The 17,458-nt window shown below is 39.7% G+C and overlaps 2 protein-coding genes across 4 annotated transcripts in view; one reads left to right on the forward strand and one right to left on the reverse strand.

Moving 5' to 3' along the window:
* The window catches only part of pcolce2b (procollagen C-endopeptidase enhancer 2b), a 9,525-nt gene extending 5,454 nt beyond the window's left edge, over nucleotides 1-4,071 (reverse strand). The window contains exons 1-6 of the mRNA XM_007555587.2: nucleotides 3,813-4,071; nucleotides 3,471-3,576; nucleotides 2,235-2,490; nucleotides 878-1,002; nucleotides 314-450; nucleotides 43-206 (exon numbers count right to left, since the gene is read on the reverse strand). Coding sequence (XP_007555649.1) covers nucleotides 43-206; nucleotides 314-450; nucleotides 878-1,002; nucleotides 2,235-2,490; nucleotides 3,471-3,576; nucleotides 3,813-3,937 — 913 coding nt within the window. The 5' untranslated portion in view covers nucleotides 3,938-4,071. The remainder of the gene's footprint in view (nucleotides 1-42; nucleotides 207-313; nucleotides 451-877; nucleotides 1,003-2,234; nucleotides 2,491-3,470; nucleotides 3,577-3,812) is intronic.
* Nucleotides 4,072-4,968: 897 nt separating this feature from the next.
* Nucleotides 4,969-17,394, forward strand: u2surp (U2 snRNP-associated SURP domain containing). 3 transcript variants are annotated; one of them, XM_007555588.2, is made up of 26 exons: nucleotides 4,970-5,075; nucleotides 5,785-5,883; nucleotides 6,002-6,116; nucleotides 7,467-7,591; nucleotides 7,679-7,749; nucleotides 7,858-7,946; nucleotides 8,095-8,130; nucleotides 8,239-8,321; nucleotides 8,525-8,690; nucleotides 8,789-9,000; nucleotides 9,347-9,390; nucleotides 11,948-12,052; nucleotides 12,153-12,219; nucleotides 12,337-12,500; nucleotides 13,159-13,321; nucleotides 13,403-13,482; nucleotides 13,569-13,656; nucleotides 13,750-13,884; nucleotides 13,968-14,157; nucleotides 14,291-14,371; nucleotides 14,449-14,500; nucleotides 14,590-14,737; nucleotides 15,922-16,032; nucleotides 16,111-16,238; nucleotides 16,331-16,516; nucleotides 16,880-17,394. In XM_007555588.2, the coding sequence occupies exons 1-26, from the start codon at nucleotides 5,034-5,036 to the stop codon at nucleotides 17,016-17,018; spliced, it is 2,919 nt and encodes a 972-aa protein (XP_007555650.1). In that variant the 5' UTR covers nucleotides 4,970-5,033; the 3' UTR covers nucleotides 17,019-17,394. The 3 variants fall into 3 exon arrangements, with proteins under 3 accessions (XP_016528661.1, XP_007555650.1, XP_016528662.1); XM_016673175.1 differs by lacking the exon at nucleotides 8,095-8,130 and having other exon boundaries at nucleotides 4,969-5,075; XM_016673176.1 differs by lacking the exons at nucleotides 4,970-5,075; nucleotides 5,785-5,883; nucleotides 6,002-6,116; ... (5 more) ...; nucleotides 8,525-8,690; nucleotides 9,347-9,390 and having other exon boundaries at nucleotides 8,923-9,000.
* Nucleotides 17,395-17,458: the final 64 nt, after the last annotated feature.

The following is a 17,458-nucleotide window of genomic DNA, read 5'->3' on the forward strand; positions in this document are numbered from 1 at the left end:
TATTTTATTTTATTTTTTTGTAGGAATGAAGTTACTACGTACGTATGGGCCTAGTGGTGACCGGCTGTGTGGTGGTGGTTGGTGGTGTGGTGGTGATGGGCAGCTTCTTCGGTCTGAACTTGTAGTGTCCGATGAAGCCGTCTGCAGTCAGGCTGAGATCGGACAGGAACTGGATCAGGAGCTGATTCCCCTCCGAGAACACTGGCCTGAAGAGCGGCACAGAGAAGAAGGATCGATGATGAACTGAGACGAAGTCACGAGATGGAGATTTTCACTAGAAAATAGTACCTTCTGCATGACAGAAATCACCTACGCTGGGGGGCTGTCTCCGCAGTATTTGCCGATTCTTTTGGCGTCGTTTACTTCTGCCCCATTGAAAATGGAGACGTGGTCGTAGCGGCAGTAGTTGTCCCGCTCAACGTCGAATTTCTCAAACTTTACTTCGATGATCTGCAGCAGTGAATAATTCACAGATGAATTGTGTTTATAGCCCTGCATTCTTCTAAGTAATGGATACTTGAACTGCACAAAGCTCAAGGGAATATATTTGTTAATTCGAATATCACAAAAAAAAAAAAAAAAACATATATATATATATAGGTAGATCAGTTCAAATCAATTTAATAGTTTTGTTTCTCAGGCAATAAAAAAACTCAAAATTCAGTTTCTTAGAAATGATCTCATATTCCTTTGCTACCATATTTTTTCTTCCACTAAATATTTCATTATTATGCTTGGATACTGCTTCTCAAACTTCTTATTCTAATTTCCCACGTGTAAATGCTTTATGTCAGATGTGTTGCAATTTTTGTATTTAATTAATGGACTAATATGTTTTGTATTTACTAAGGTGCCCCTGTAATTTCAGTTGACTGACCTGGTTTTTTGGTGCCACTATACGCCAGAAGCAGGTGACACCAGCTGGATAGTCCTTTTCAGGCCAGTTAGGTGTTTTGAAAGTCCCAGAAGGCTTATCAAGTCTGCCTCCACAGTACTGGTCACCTATGAAGACAGAGGGTGAAATGTCAAGCTGTTTTTCAGTGGGTGATTTTTCAAATGTCATTTATTATTCAAGAGCTCCTCTAAAATGTGTTCAGTCAGTGTGAACTTTTGAACTTATTTTTCTGCGTGTGAAAAGAATTTGACCACTGCAACAAAAACAGAGTATGTCGCTCTGCTCAGATACGAACCTATTTTTGTTGCTACGATAAAGACATAGTCCAGCAAACTAGACACCGAGACAGTATCCATTACAGCTGTGAACATGGGTAAGTACAAGGAACCATCCATTAAAATTCCACAGAAAAGACAGCAGATGAGGCATCAAACAGAAAAATACTCATTTATCTCTAAGTGATGCTTTAGACTGGCTTTTAACTGAATTCCTCCAAAGGGCAAAAAAAAAAAAAAAAAAAAAAAACAGCAGTGAGAAATTCCACATCATGCTGAGAGTAAAAACTGACATGCACCTCTTGGTTACTTTGCAGGAACTTTTATTTTCAAGTCCTGTACAGGACAATTTAGACACCAAAAGCTAAAACGCAAAGAGCACTTAAGGTCAATTAAGGTCATCTCCATTGTGCAAACTAGTTCACATTTCAAAACTCCATGCTTTTCCAGACTCATTCAAACGTTCCAGAAGTTTTGGCTTTTTTTATTATGTTCCACAAATCATGAAACAACTTGATTCTTAAGTTGGCTTTAAAATTTAGCATTCCTATAACAAGCTATTTTGATGCTTTCTTTGACATCTGGACTAAATAAATTCTATTTAAAAAAAAGTAAAAAAAACAAACAAATCAATTAATTCAAATACGACTTGTAATGCACTATTTTCTTTTTCTTTTCTTCTTTTTTATTGACTCTCATCAGTGATTTCTCAGCCAGCAACTGAGAAAGAAAGAAAGAAAGAAAAGTCTTTCTTTTAAAAGAAAGACTTTTAAAAAAAGGAAATTTAATGAAACTCTGTAAAAAACAATTTTCTATTTAGACAATTTCATTTTTAGCTTTTGCACACTTTAACAATGTAAATATAAAGTGCCAGTTTTGTTTTGTTTTTCATTGCAATGAATGGAAATGAATGAAAGAAAATTCCGTCCTGATTAGATATCTGACACAGTTCGAGGACAACTTCTTTTGCAACACCATCACAGTGCTCGCTACGAGCCTGAAAACCTGAGACAGCCATTGTCAGAATGGATCTCCTGTAACCATGTTCCTATCTTCTTGCCTACCTCTCTCATGAGGAGGGGCACTATCGAAATCCGCAAGGAAGCCACTGCCAGCAGTGTTGGCATCAGACACCATCTGCAGGAGCATCTTGTTGCCTGTGGACACGAGGGCTCCGGGCTTGAAGGTCCCACAGAAACGACCAAGTCTCTGGCCGTTGACATGGCCACTGTGTACGTCCACGTAGTCATAGCGACAAAGGTTGTCGTTCTCCAGATCAATCGAGCGAAATGTCAGTATGACCACCTTGCTTTCAGGAACCTAAGGTTGAAAATTTCACATGGCATAGAACACAGCAAAGTTCATTTGTTAATGATGACACGGTTTTACTTGCTCCATGCACTTGTGGTGCATAGAATAAGTAGAATGTCACATAGATTATAAAAACAACATCCAATGCAAATAATTAATTAATGATAAACAAATACCTTCCATGTCAAATGTGATCTGCATCAAAACACAGTAAATGAAGGGGTGCAGCTTAGTCTTTCATCCAACTCTTAACCTTTGTTTTGAATAATTTCATTTCAGAAATTAGATTAAATTCAGTTGGTAATGTGTTCCAAACTAGACAGCCCATAATGGACAAAGCAAACTGTCTAATCGATGTGGTATTTTACTGCTGCTATGCATTTCATTTGGGTTTCACATCACACATCAATACAAAGTTGTGCATCATTGTGAAGTAGATGGAAAACAACTCCTGGTTTTTGGTTTTTGTCACCAATTGTGACTTTGGTGGAGCTGCACAGATCCACAGCTCAAGTGGGAAAATCTATCAGGAGCCCAACTATTGCTCCTCTACATCATGACAAATCTGCCCTTCACTGCACATCGACAAGAAAAAGTGCATTGCTGAAATTGGTTCGGATGAAAGCATGTTAAGTGTTAAAATGGCCCAGTCAAAGTCTGGAAACATTTTTTTAAAGATACATTTGTCAACCAGTTCTGCACATTCCATATGCTGAGGTGGTAAGAACATACTGTACAGAGCAGCATCTTAATCAGCTCCTGCCTAAGAGTAGAGTTACGTAAAAAACCGAGCAGCTAAAGAAAGAACAAACTCAGTCTGATGTGGCTGCTCAAAAGTATTTTTAGAATGAAACTAGTAGTTAGATCTGTCATATTTGACTAGTTCAGCTCTTTAGAATTTTCGGAACTATCAAACTTATTTTTTTTCCTCCATCGTGTTCTTAAATCATGGTTAACAAACAGGTAAATATGCAGCTAACTGGACTCACTGTGATTCTCCACACGCATTTGGTGTTTGGAGGGTAAACTCCTGGGTAACCTTGGCTTCCGATGACTCCAGACTCCCCTGTGATGTTTCCGCCACATGTAAAGGTTCTGAAGGGGACAAGTTTCACATAATGGTATTATAACAAAACAGGATTTAAAAAAAAAAAAAAAAAACATAACGTGATATGAATTTTAATAAGTTTTTAGCAAATAAAAACCACATTGAATGCTTAAATATATGGCCAGAGGCAGCTCAGATTGCAGAATATTCCTCTCGAAACCCCTCCTGTCGTCCTCGTCACCCTTTCTGTTACATACGTTCGAAATAATAAGAAAACATATACCTCAGCTGAGACTGCGCACAGACTTCTGTCAGGAAGAGCAGAGTCCATGCGCAAAAGATACTGCATGTCCTCCACATGGTGTTGTGAACGGAGCAGACGCTGCGCTTGTTTTCACTCCGTGGCATTGCGCTCAGCGGCTGAAGCTGTGGAGGCGATGGAGGGGGCTGGTGTGCCCAGGAGTTGCTGTGGGGCGTTTGAGCAACTGCAAGATCGAGCACATGAATATAGAGTTTGTCCTGAGCTGTAGGAGGGGACAAACTCCTACAGCTCAGGAGTTGAGCTGTAGGCGGGTGGAGGGGACGCTAGAAGGGTGTATAATATCGCCTTACTTCACCTGGCCTGGAAAGCACTAAGAAGATGGCATGATTAAACTTGACTGAGCTTTCATGCATGGTTTGACATTCCTGTAGCCAAATTCCTCCCGTGTGGCAGGGGCTTGAATGAAAGAACTCTGTATCCCATTTTTTAGGGAATTGCAGATCAACTTAGTTTGAGCTAGTCCGGCTAAGACAAAAAAAAAAGGCGGGGGGAGGGGTGAAAAGAGCAATATTCATTTTAATAATGATAAAGACGAATCGTCACGAACGTCAAAAGACAATGAGGCGTCAATCTCAAGTGGGTGGAAGGAAAGCGCCACCTGCTGGAGTTATATGACACACTAAAGGTGAGTCTCCAAATTTACACCAAGCTGGTTTAATTCCGAAAGAAAGGGTGAATTCACATTCTCTCATTTTCTCCCAAGAAATTTTAATATAATCTAAGATTTAAAAAAAAAAAAAACAGAGATAGAAAAAATGCTAAATTGACAGTTGACTGGTACCTTTCTTGGGAAAGGTACCAAGACAGGTACCTTTCCCAAGGTACCTTTGTGTAAAAGGTTTACACAAGGTGCTGACACTTTATATCAATGGAAAGTTCAGTGAAAGGAAACAGTCTTGGAAAAAAAAGGTTTCCAAGCAAGACAGATAGCTGCAGCCTTGAAAGCCCAAAATAGACCCCATAAATTAACAATATATAAATTAAAATCACATATTTCCAAAACAAAAGAAATTGTAGTAGGCCATATTTAACATACCTTTAAAAAAAAAGCAAATTCTTCATTGTTTTTTTCCCTAGTTTAGCAAACACAACATTCTCACTGACTCGACGTTCGATTGTAGATCCTGTGCATTCAACTTAGCTGCTATCGGTGATCGATTTCCTTTTCAGTTGCACAGAAAGATGGCGGACCGAACGCCTGGCTCTCAAAAAGCTAGCGCTAAGGTGAAATTTACCGTTTGTTCTCGTGTTAGCTAAGCTGTTCCTATCGTAGTGAGACCTGTATTTTTTGTAGATTCACGGAAATCGTTTGGTGTTAACATAGTAGCTGCCGCAAGAGCTACGCGCGCTTACTGAAAAGTGACACCCCGCTCTACCGAAACCTATCCATGCTAGCATGGCTAGGCTAACCATTTAGCTAATGCACCCCGGGACTAAGTCGGTGTAGCTATTTACAAACCACATCAAGGCAAAGCTAATAACTTAAAGTTGTCACCACACAAATTATGAATTTTAAAATATAAAATTTAATGTATATTCTCACTAAGGGACAGACGTCATGGTAACGTTAGCAGCTCAGCGTGCTGTATTCAAGCAGTCCCGCTGCAGCTTACACCGAGCTGCTAGGCCTCTGGTTAATTTTTAGACGTCAGACTGTAATTTCGAAGAAAAAATTACAGTAAACGAAACGCAAACAGTCCTAAACAGTTATGTTGTCTGGCTTTTGCAGCTTTCGTTGTATATGTAGCATCATAATTTGCAGTTATGCACAAATTAGCTGTCAGAGTGTCTGTCATTTTGTCAGAACACCACTGAGCAAACCCAGCTCAGCTTCTGATTACCTGAATGTGTTGTTGATTATAGAAATTGTCATTCTGGGTGCTAGTAGTAAACATTGTCCTGAATCGTAGCTGCTCTTTGTTTACATCGACAGGCGCTGCTTGAGAGCAAACTCAAGTCTTTCAGCATTGGCAAGATGGCTGTGGCGAAAAGAACTTTAAGCAAGAAGGAACAAGATGAAATAAAGAAAAAGGCAAGTTTGCACTTCTGTTTATAATTAAGATTACTCATGTAATTAGTTTCTACAAGGTTTCATTAAGTATGTTTTGCTGCATACCTGCTTCTTTTATGTTGATTTTTCTCGTATTCAGGAAGATGAGCGAGCAGCGGCAGAGATTTATGAAGAGTTTCTCGCTGCTTTTGAAGGAGGAGGAGAGAACAAGGTCAAAGCATTTGTCAGAGGGGGTCTTGCAAATGCATCAAAAGGTGCAGTATTTGGGCTTTTATCGATTACATAACTACAAGCTGTGATAATCTTTGTCATGACATGTAACTAGCGCTAGTTACATGTCATGCTGCAAAAGGTGGCATTACTATGTTTTATACCGCTTATGTTTTTTTTTTTTTTTTTACATAAGAAAATGGATGTGAGTATAATCATTGCAGGGGCAAGGTGTTAATTTAAGAAAGAACATTTTTACCCAAGAAAGAAAACAGGTCAACTGTGGGAGATAATTGTGCTAAATTGCTTTGGAAATTAGAAATGGTCTTATTTATGTTTGACAGGAAGTAGTGTTTGCATTACATGCTGAGAAACAATGCAAAAGCATTTTATATGAGCTGGACATGCACTGATCAGACATCTTGACAGATTTCTAAGGCCCTCATATTATCTGTTCTCTAATTTTAGGATGTAATAGTATGTTTTCTCCTAAAATATAGCATTTTGGGTTTAAATTTGTCTGAATAACTACGAATGCAACTGCATTGGTTTTGTACAATTAAAAAAATTGCCTCGGAAGAAACAGACTGAAAGTAAAATAAGAGGGGCTTATAAAGTAGAAAATTTCTAATAAGCAATTCTCTAAATCTCAGAATTATAAATAACTAAATAGAGAAACATCCTTTAAATATAAAATATAACTGTATTCTGATTTTTTTCTTTTGCACTTCTGAAAAAGCAATGTATCACAATCTTGCATTTTTATGAGCCCTTAGGATCCTTTCAGTAGTCAATCATTAGCTCTTCTTCATGTGTGCTGACAATGCTGACAACTTTAAAGTCAGACTAAGACAGAGCAGTTGGAGTTACACAGATCTTAAATACATTTGCAATACAATAAGATCAGAATTTACTTTTTAAACTTTTTTTTTAATTTTAGTATTTATATTGTGGCCAGCATTACTAGCAACAGTGCCTGGTTGTATTCCCTGTGTAGTTCGTGGCTCTTTACCTGAACTTCAAGGTTTACTGCAAAACTGTCAACATTTGCTAATCCAACACGCTCCAGGACACCGAGAAATATTAAAACCTCCTACATCCTCATGCTTCCTCTAGCTTCTCTTTTGATACTACTCATCCTGAAAATGTTAATTAAGTTGCATCTTTATTTTTAGCAACAGCTCCCACACCAAAGAGTGTTAATCTTGCCTCGGGTTGCTTTGGTGTGGTGCTGTTCAATGACTGGCAAAGAGATTGGATTTTTAGTTTCTAACAAATTGATCTCTGATGAGGGTAAAATACTAGTCACGATGCTATTTCCGGCCGCGTCTCTACTTTAAACCAAAAACATTAACAGGAGGATTTTGAAATAAGAATACGGTTTGTCTTTTCAGAGGAATCGGCTTCTGATGACAAAAGGGGAAAGTTGTACAAGCCCAAATCCCGTTTTGAGACCCAGCCAAAAAGCATCCTGCCTTTGGAGACTCCGTCTCAGTTTTTACCAGCAGACAAAAGAAATGTAAGTGCTTTCAAGGTCAACTAATTGTGTCTCTTGTTTGTGCTTTACAATTTATTTTGTTAGTAATAATATGTTTCTGTTTCTCAGACTTTAAAGAAGGGCAGTGAAAAGGAGAAGAAGAAGAGTAACTTGGAACTTTTTAAAGAAGAACTTAAACAGTATGATTTATCATATGACAATATTACTTTCTATTGGTCTGTGTTTGTTTTTTTATAACATCACAAAATATATTTTTTCTTAATTTCAACATGTGCCACTTGTTTCAGAATCCAAGAAGAAAGGGACGAAAGACACCGGATGAAAGGACGCGTCAGTCGCTTCGAGCCTCTGCCGGGATCGGAGGGAAGACGCTCCTGTGAGTGAATTTAAGCTGCTTTTAACGCCTTCTGTGCACTAACATGGCCGACGCGGCCCCGTCCAGCACGCCTCACTCAGCTCCCCGCCCCCCTGTGTGCTCCTTTCACCCTGAAACAAAATTTATACTGCTTTTCTGCTTCTTTTAGCGGATGGTTCTTCAAGAAGAAACCGTCCGTCCAGTGGTAATTTTGACTTAATACAGTGACCGTGAATATCTCCAACTTGCTGAGAAATCGAGTCGAGGTTTCAGACAGCAACGGGAAATTCTTTTCTCATTTCTGTGTCTGCAGTTTTGGACGACTGCGCGCCAGGATCCCATGATGTCGGCGATCCATCCACTACTAACTTGTATCTTGGAAACATCAATCCACAGGTACCTTTCTTTCTTTTTCTTGTATTGAAAGGCAAAAGAAGACAAAAAGAGCTTAGTGAAACAGCTTTGACTTGAATTGAATGCTGTAGTTTCAAATACTGTTTAACCCAGATATCGAATCCTGCAGAGAATTATGTGTTTTCCAGATGGTTATTTTTGTCTCTGCATATTTTCATAAATATTTCCTATTTGGCTCATTACAGATGAATGAGGAGATGTTGTGTCAAGAATTCGGGCGGTATGGCCCTCTGGCCAGCGTGAAAATCATGTGGCCGAGGACGGACGAGGAGCGAGCTCGGGAGAGGAACTGTGGATTTGTGGCCTTTATGAACAGGAGGGATGCTGAGCGAGCCCTCAAGAACCTAAATGGTACGTTTTTCGTTCATAAAGACCGCAGAACTGGTATTTTACTCCACCCTCATGATGTAAACACTTCTTTTTTTTTTTCTGCTTTCCTTTAATTACAGGGAAAATGATCATGAACTTTGAAATGAAATTAGGATGGGGCAAAGGTGTGCCCATCCCTCCCCATCCCATATATATCCCTCCCTCCATGATGGAGCATACACTCCCGCCCCCTCCCTCCGGCCTACCCTTCAACGCGCAGCCCCGAGAGAGGCTAAAGAACCCCAATGCTCCAATGATTCCTCCACCCAAAAACAAGGAGGAGTTTGAGAAGGTAACTCAGAATGTCAGCCTGAGCTTTCATGGTATATGGTAGTGTTTAATTGTGCTGGTATTGTGTTAGCTATAGTAGTTAGCAGTCAGCACAGGTTTTATTTATAGTTTATTAGATTTTTTTTTTTCCTTGTTAAATTTCATTTACTAGATTTTAATAGGGAAAAGTTTGGATATATTCAGTTAGCTTGTCTTATACGTAAGTGTTTATGGGTTTTTGGCGTTTAGTAAAAGGAAATGTGTTCTCTCTGTGAAGTTTGAAATGCATTTTTTATATTTTTCTCCTGTTGCCTATTTAACAATACTCACATTCTATTGTTTATTATCTGATGTGACTTCATATACAGACTCTGTCGCAAGCCATAGTCAAAGTGGTTATCCCAACAGAAAGGTACATGTTTTTTTCTTTTTTCAAATTGGTGTACAAACTTAGAAACAAAAAAACCTAACATCCCATTTTGAAGCTAAAAGTTTGATCAATTGATCACTGCATGCTACAGGGGGGGCAGCTCAGTGTGGATGAGCAATGGTTGAGACAAATGGATTCTGTTTTTATGCTTGCACATAATGTAGCACCAACACATTTTATCTCACTCCTTCATTTATCTCCATTCTTCATGTTTTCCTTTAAAACGATTAGTTGAGTTGAGATTTTTTGAAGAGAGGTTTTTTTGTTTGTTTTTTTAGTATCGGTGCCCTTGCTTTTAGGGAAACTGAAATGGCTTTTAGTGAAATATTACGTTGAATGGTGTTTTTTGAAAAGTGAATAAATCTTGAGAGTAGTGGAAGCTAACAGCTAGTCAAGAAGTGGCTCTGGTCTCAGATAATTACAGCGACATTAACCAATTGTCTCGTCATCTCTTCGCTGATATCATTTTATGCGATCAAACAGATTTTATTCACCGTCTTAAAAAAACTAGCAAATGCAGTGGTCTCTTTTGGAGGTGTAGGTGTTAAACATCCCCCAAAATGGTCTTGTGTGTAGAGATGCACTTATAAAAAACTGTCTATGGCTGATTTTTATTTGTAAAGCTTAGATTCTGAATTTAGCCAATTAAGATTTATCTTTTTAGGAGGAGGAAGATATAAGGACATAATTCAAAATATCCTTCCTGCTTGGAAAACAAGCTTTGATAAGGAGAAAAGGTGGTTCTACTCTGTCTTATATTAGCACTTTTTGTGGTTAGCATGATTAAAATGGCAACCTCTGTGTCTGTTCTGTAGAATGTGGGCCTTTACCTTAACTCTTGAGATTTCCAAAAAGCTTCCAAGTCCAAAATGTTTCATTAACCTACAGAGGTTGGAATCTAAATGTTCAGCATTTTGTGGAACATAGTTTTCCTTTAATGGCTTCCTGCATCACATATTTCTATAATAAAACTGTTTGTGAAATTAAATCTCTCTACTATAGATGAGGGAATAACCAGGGTTTGCAACACAAAACCTCACTCCAAAAAATCCGTCCCTTTAAATCTGTAGCAAAGCATCACCACCTTTCATACTTCCACATCATAAACAGTTGATTGTGTTAATCTAGATTAGTGACATTGAGCTCTACCACATTCACGACCTGCTGATTCTAGATCTGAAGCCACCTCTCTGGCCATTGCTCACTCAGACCGTCTCCCCCCTTGGCCTCTGTCACTCTGTGGGTGAGCTCAGTAAATCTGGCCCCCCAGCCAAGAAACCCACCTTAGAATTAGCTTCTGAATGACCTTTGACATTGGCCTTGGTGAGCAGCACAAGTTGAACAGTCGGCAGCAGCGAGGGACCTGAAAAGCATCATGGGATGGATTGGGAAAGTATACAGAATTTTACCCCGCCATTGGTACGATCGGCTCCAATACACATCAATGTTATCTGTGTTGTCAAATGAAAGGCGCCACTTGTCTTTATTGGCTGATTGTTTTCAAGCTGCAGGACACATTTCCCTTAAAATCGTCACAAGTGTTTAAATAATCTCTTCTGCACCATATTCAGTGAGCACAAAGTCCACCAGTTGATTGTCTAAGTCAGGCAAAGAATCCTGTCTTTTTTTTTTTTTTTTTTTTTTTTAAGAACTAGTCTGGAGTTGAGTGGGACGTAAAAGCCATTGTATTGGCAAAATATTTTTGTCAAAACAATGTCATTTCAGTGCTCCCCACTTCTTCTCCAGATATGTACAGCTCCCTCTGTCCTTTCTGTATCATTTTTGAGTAGGGTAATTTATTTGACGTAATTCTGGCAGTGCAATGTAATTAAAATCAGTTGCACTTTTGCCTTAGTGAACACTGGTATTTAACATATCACAGGGTTTCCAAAGGGTCTTTAAAAAGCCTTAAATCTCTTTATTTCATAGGACTGAAATTTCATCAATCACATAAATTAATCTCTCAATAATTTTTTAAAGTAAATTGAGAATAATTTAAAAAGCCTTTAAGTTAACTTATTTATTTGGAAGGCATTAAGGTCTTAAATAAAAAAAAAAACCTTTTAACAATGAGTTAATTTAAGCAATAGAAAAGATTAATATATTTTAAATTCATGATTGTTTTCATGTTAAAATGTAATTTTTGGTATTTATGTCAATGTTGACCGGGATATGTAGTTACAGTTGTATTTAACTGGTGATTTGACACCCCTTCAACAGTTTTTCAGCCCCCATCAGATTTCCTTTCAACAAAACATATTATTGTACATTTCCAGAGCATTTAGGCACCATCTGCTTGTGTCACTCTTCCAGATCATTTTTTTGTCGTATCCAAAAAGTGGATGTTTATGGTCGTAGCTGCAGCGTTTCCAGTGATAAACGGCGTAATTACAAATGATGAATAATGTAATTTTCAGAGAACTGTTGTGGGTGTCAAACCGCCAAGCGTAATTTATGCTTTAATGAGGGAGGCAGGAAGTAGTGCTCAAGACTCCCGTCCAGTCTGAATCAGTTTGCTTTAACTGTGTCTTTCTTGTAGGAATCTGCTCTCTCTCATCCACCGCATGATCGAATTTGTGGTGCGTGAAGGCCCAATGTTTGAAGCCATGATCATGAACAGAGAAATCAACAATCCAATGTACAGGTCAGTTAAAATTGCCCAACAAATATGCTAGAAGAGTATAGTCTCTGCTATTAGCTGACTGTTTACACAGATAAGACTGATGGTTGTTGTTTTCTTCCAGGTTTTTATTTGACAACCAGAGCCCGGCACACGTATACTATCGTTGGAAGCTCTACACTATACTACAGGTTTGTCGTTAAAATTGAGAGAGGGAAAAAAAAATAAAATAAAACTTTACCTTGTGATCAGATTTCCTCCACTTGTTTCCACATCTTTATATTAAATGTAAATGCTTAATTTTTCAGGGTGAATCCCCGGCCAAATGGCGAACAGAGGACTTTAGAATGTTTAAAAATGGCTCTTTGTGGCGTCCGCCTCCTCTTAATCCGTACCTACACGGTCCGTATGATGATGGTGATGAAGAGGAAGAAGAGGAGGAGGGAAACAAGAAAGGCTCCTTGAAAGAAGAGTAGGATTATGACCTAAAATGGTTGCACATTTTATTCAGAATATGATTGGACTTTACCTGGCTGTTTAACTCGTGATTATTGATGAGGTTCATGTTGATTTTATGTCTACAACATATTTAAAAACACATCTTATCATAGTTATTTATTATAAACAGTAAAGCCGAAAACCTTTTTCAAAGGAAAACATAAATATCGGACATAAATTGCTAACTTATAGGCCCACCCTCAGTTATGGATTTGGCTCAAACTCACCCCATGAGAGTATGCACTGAGTCCATAAATGACACCCACTAGGGGGAGCTTTTGAGTCTTGCTGAGAAGGAAGTCTGGGTTTCACTTCTAGACCTGTTGCACCTGCAATCCATCATCAAATAAGTGGAGGACAAGAAAAATGGATGATTAGATACAGCTACTGGATTTGATATGCGAGTATGAACCATGGGTGGCCAACTTTGGCCCTCAGGGGGCGATGTTCAGCATGTTTCTGTTCTAACAGAGCTGAATTATCTCCTCACTTTGTGTGCAGCATAATTGCATTCCAGTTTGTTTTGAATGCAGTTCAACACATGTAGAACAATCGGAATACCTTCTGTTTGGTCTGGAGTTAGCCACCTTCAGGATGAACTGTGATCGGTTATAAAGTGATGCTGTGTTCAGGGAGCGGGACAAACTGGAGGAGATGCTCCGCGGTCTGTCTCCGAGGAGAGGAGACGTGGCCGAGGCCATGCTGTTTTGTCTAAACCACGCTGAAGCTGCTGAGGAGATTGTGGAGTGCATCACCGAGTCCCTCTCCATTCTGAAGACCCCTCTACCAAAGAAGGCACGTCCAGAGCTCGGTGCTGCCTCCCTCCAACCGTTCGTCGGCGGCCTCTAACTGTCATGCTGCTTGTTAATCTTTCAGATTGCACGGTTATATCTTGTTTCCGATGTGCTGTACAACTCTTCTGCCAAAGTGTCCAATGCGTCTTACTACAGAAAATAGTAAGTTTAGTTTAAACAGAATTGATAGTTTGGTTGTTTTAAATAAATGAATCTCGGTGAGTAAATCTGCCTTTTGTTCTAAATAGTTTTGAGACGAAGCTGAGCCAGATTTTCGCTGATCTCAACGCCACATACAAGACGATACAAGGACACCTGCAGAGCGAGAACTTCAAGGTTGGTTTGTCAAACTTCACGACAGTTTGCTTCGCCGGCGATTCATATCACTCAGCTCACGTGTTTGCTTCCTTTTTTTCTTTGTCGTGATAGCAACGAGTGATGTCATGTTTCCGGGCATGGGAGGATTGGGCTGTATACCCTGACCCCTTTCTCATTAAGCTGCAGAATATCTTCCTTGGACTTGTTAATCTCTCCTCGGAAAAGGAGGTCCCTCTTGTTGTAGAGGTAATAAATCACACATGCATCCCCAAATTTGTATTTTCACTTAGACATGATGCTTGATTTTTCTCCTCCTCGTCTTGTTTCAGCCCGAACCTGCAGAAGACCTCGACGGGGCCCCTCTGGGGGAGTTCGTAGATGGAGCCCCTCTGGAGGACGTGGATGGGGTCCCTATTGATGCAGTACCCATCGATGGGGCACCAATCGATGGAGCTCCTCTCGATGATTTAGACGGGGTTCCTATTAAGTCCATTGACGATGACATCGATGGAGTACCTCGTGAGTGAAGCGGGGACCCACACAGAGAGGCCTGAGGAGGGCAAAGTCCTGATCAGGACACTCCCAGATATAAATGATCATTATGGATTGTTTCAAAATCGCCAATTAATAACTTTTATTCTGGTTTTGACAGTGGATCAGTCAGCGGGAGCGACTTTCAAGGTTGCACCCTCAAAATGGGAAGCGGTGGATGAGGCAGAGTTGCAGGCGCAAGGTAACGTTGGGAAGCCTCTACCTGTCGATCATATTTGAATTTTCCTGTCTTTTTAATTGAACGTCTTCACTCCTCAGCTGTAACAACCTCAAAATGGGAGATATTTGAGCAACCGGAAGAATCAAAGAAGTAAGATGCCTTTTGTCTTCCATCTGCTCATCATGGTATATACTTATGAATTTGCAGAATATTTTCACCACCTCATTATATTTCCGTAGGGGCGAAGCAGACAGCGATGATGACGACAGGAGCCCTCGCTCAGAGGATAATCAGAGCTACTCCAACCCCATCAGAGACGACTCTGACCTCAAAGCCAAGATGTCCGAAATGAATGAGGAGAAACGCACCAAGCTCAGAGAGATTGAGGTTTTTTTTTTTTTTTTATCTATTTTACAAACTAAAATATATGTCTAAATAATGTAAATGATTGATTGAAATGTTTTCTTTTTGAAGTGAATTGATTTAAATAAATAGCACAAAAAGATTTTGGGGAAGAAAAAAAAAACATGTTTTGTAGCAACTGGTCAGCCTCTGTTCTACATGCAGTAGCTGGCTGGATATCTGACCATAGTTCATATTAGAAATTGTAGATTCCTCATTTTAACTAAGTTGGTTTCTTGGCACGCGTCTTTTTTTAAAGTATGGAAAATTCACTTGAAGAGCTGAACAACTGCCTGCATAATCTGTTCCGCTCATTCAGAAAATTCCGGTTTATCAGGTGATCCGAGGAATCACAGCAACGCAGTTAGAAATGTAAAACACAGCAGCAAGAGCTGTCAAGTTTTAAGTATCGCATGTTGAATTAGTGGAGATTTTAGCTGGTCTCCATTCAAACGGCCGAAGTTTACGTTGCGGTTTGGGATCTAATCAGATAAAAATGTGTTGAACTTTCCTACTGCTTCCTTATCAGACCAGTAATCTGGTCGTAAATAACTTGCTCTGCGGCTGTAAAACAGCATTTACTACCTTTCTGCTGGTTTTGTGACCACTATATGTATTCATTTGAAATAGTCTTTATAACATTATATTACCTATAACTTTTTAAAATCTTTTTAAAACAATTTCCTGTTCATATTTCACAACGTTTATGATAAACCTAAAAAGTGCAATTTAACATTATTTTTTTGTTAGTTTATGGCAGGATTTTTATTCCCCTGGCCCTGTTGTTTTCTAGCGTGTCAGGGTTTATTTAAACAGTCATTGTGTGACGCACGATGTTATAAATACTGATAATTTTCCATAATTCCCAGTAACATACAGTATTTACGCATTTGCTGCTCTGGAGCTCTGAGTACTTACCAGTGAACATTGCTCTGATGTTTTGGTGCTTGGCTCCTACATGCTCCATAAGGCTGCGTCAAATGCTTGTATTTAGTTGTTTTTTTAAGTTGTGCTCTGCAGATAATTTTGTTGTATTGTCACAGTTTAGCATGTGTTTGGTCTGGTTATTTGTTGACAAAAACGATTAAAAGATCAAGACAAGAAGATTATGCCAGTGAGGAGAATGCATAGTAGCAGGACGTCATGGTGCATTACATCTTCCACAACAGGTTAAAGTCATGAAGTTCCAGGATGAGCTGGAGTCTGGGAAAAGGCCCAAGAAGCCTGGGCAGAGTATCCAGGAGCAGGTGGAGCACTACAGGGACAAACTGCTACAGAAGGTAGGAACCTCGGTTATTGTTCCCTCTAATGTATGATACAGGACAAAACAATAACCAAACTCCTTTCTTTTTAAAAAGGAGAAGGAAAAAGAGAAACTTGAGCGTGAGAAAGAAAGGGAGAAAAAGGAAAAGGAGAAAGCAGAGGCGCGGTTAAAAGAACTGAAGAAGGAAAAGGAGAAGGATGACACGCCAACCAGGAAAGAAAGGTGATGCGGACATTTTAAGTAGAGTCAGATTTCTAAAAGTAAAGCTTCAGCTCGACTAACGTGCCATCCGACACGCCTCCCCCTCCTCTCAGAAAGCGGCATCACAGCGGCTCTCCCAGTCCGTTGAGGAGCGGCAGCAGGCGAGGCCGGTCGTCCTCGCCGCGTTCAGAGCGCTCGGAGAGATCGGAACGCTCCGATCGGTCGTACTCTAAAGACACATCGTCACGCTCGTCCCATAAAGACTCTCCTCGGTCCAGCAACAAAAAATCGTCCAAGAGGTAAACGTCATACACTGCATTTAAACATTTGTTCTAGCTGGTTTCCCGTCTTCCCCGTCCAGTCCTAAAATAAGATTGTTGGTTAATTTGTTACTCTGAAGTTGTCCTTAGTTATGCGTGTGACTTTTCAAAGTTTACATACATACTGCAAGAGGGACCAGTCTATTAATTATCTAGATGGCATTCAGAGAGAAAAATTAAGTGGAAACATAAAAAGCAGCAGGTAGAGCTTGGGAACAAATAAAGCTTTTCTTTTTAACGTGTATGGAAACACCTAGATTAAATCGTATTAAGGGAGATTTTTTAAAACTTGAGCTGTTTTTAGGAACTCTTGAATGTGTAATGTCCCTTTAATCCCACTAGATCTCCATCTTCACCTCGCACACCGAAGCGATCGAGGCGGTCGCGCTCCAGGACACCCAAGAAATCAACCAAGAAGTCCCGCTCCAGATCTAGATCCCCCCACCGATCTCACAAGAAATCTAAGAAGAGCAAACACTGACATCTTTTGTTTCTCGCTCGTAAACCAGCCCCTCTCATCATCTACCCCCCCGCCCCCCACCTATCTCTGCGCCACATTTGATTTAAAGGTGGACTGATTTGGCAGCTGAAGATCTGCGATGACTGTAGGTTAAAGGACGGACAACATAGAGTGGAGGGTGTTGCATGGGTTGCCATCTGGTGTATCAGGTAGATGGGGCCACTGCTGTTTTATATTGTAAAGATTTAAAAAAAAAAATGTGTTTGTGTGTCCTAATTTCTCGACCTTACAATGGAAATCATCCATGTGGTAGACCACACCCATGTAGTGTGAGAGGAAAAGTCTTACATTCATGCTGTCGACTTCTGTTTTTGTAGTTCACATTAAAAATAATTCCTAATAAACAAGTGTCATTTTTAAGATGTCTGGAGCAATGACTGATAAAAGCAGCGTTAATTTAG

The sequence above is a fragment of the Poecilia formosa genome, unplaced genomic scaffold (assembly GCF_000485575.1).
Source record: "Poecilia formosa unplaced genomic scaffold, Poecilia_formosa-5.1.2 Scaffold71, whole genome shotgun sequence".
Classification (NCBI taxonomy): Eukaryota; Metazoa; Chordata; class Actinopteri; order Cyprinodontiformes; family Poeciliidae; genus Poecilia; species Poecilia formosa.

Bases quoted from the DNA above. Each gene is read 5' to 3' on its own strand.
- u2surp (XM_007555588.2), top strand. From the start codon at position 5,034: ATGGCGGACCGAACGCCTGGCTCTCAAAAAGCTAGCGCTAAG. The intron at 5,076-5,784 runs GTGAAATTTACC...TTACATCGACAG, and splicing joins CTCAAAAAGCTAGCGCTAAG to GCGCTGCTTGAGAGCAAACT. The intron at 7,947-8,094 runs GTGAGTGAATTT...TGCTTCTTTTAG, and splicing joins ATCGGAGGGAAGACGCTCCT to CGGATGGTTCTTCAAGAAGA.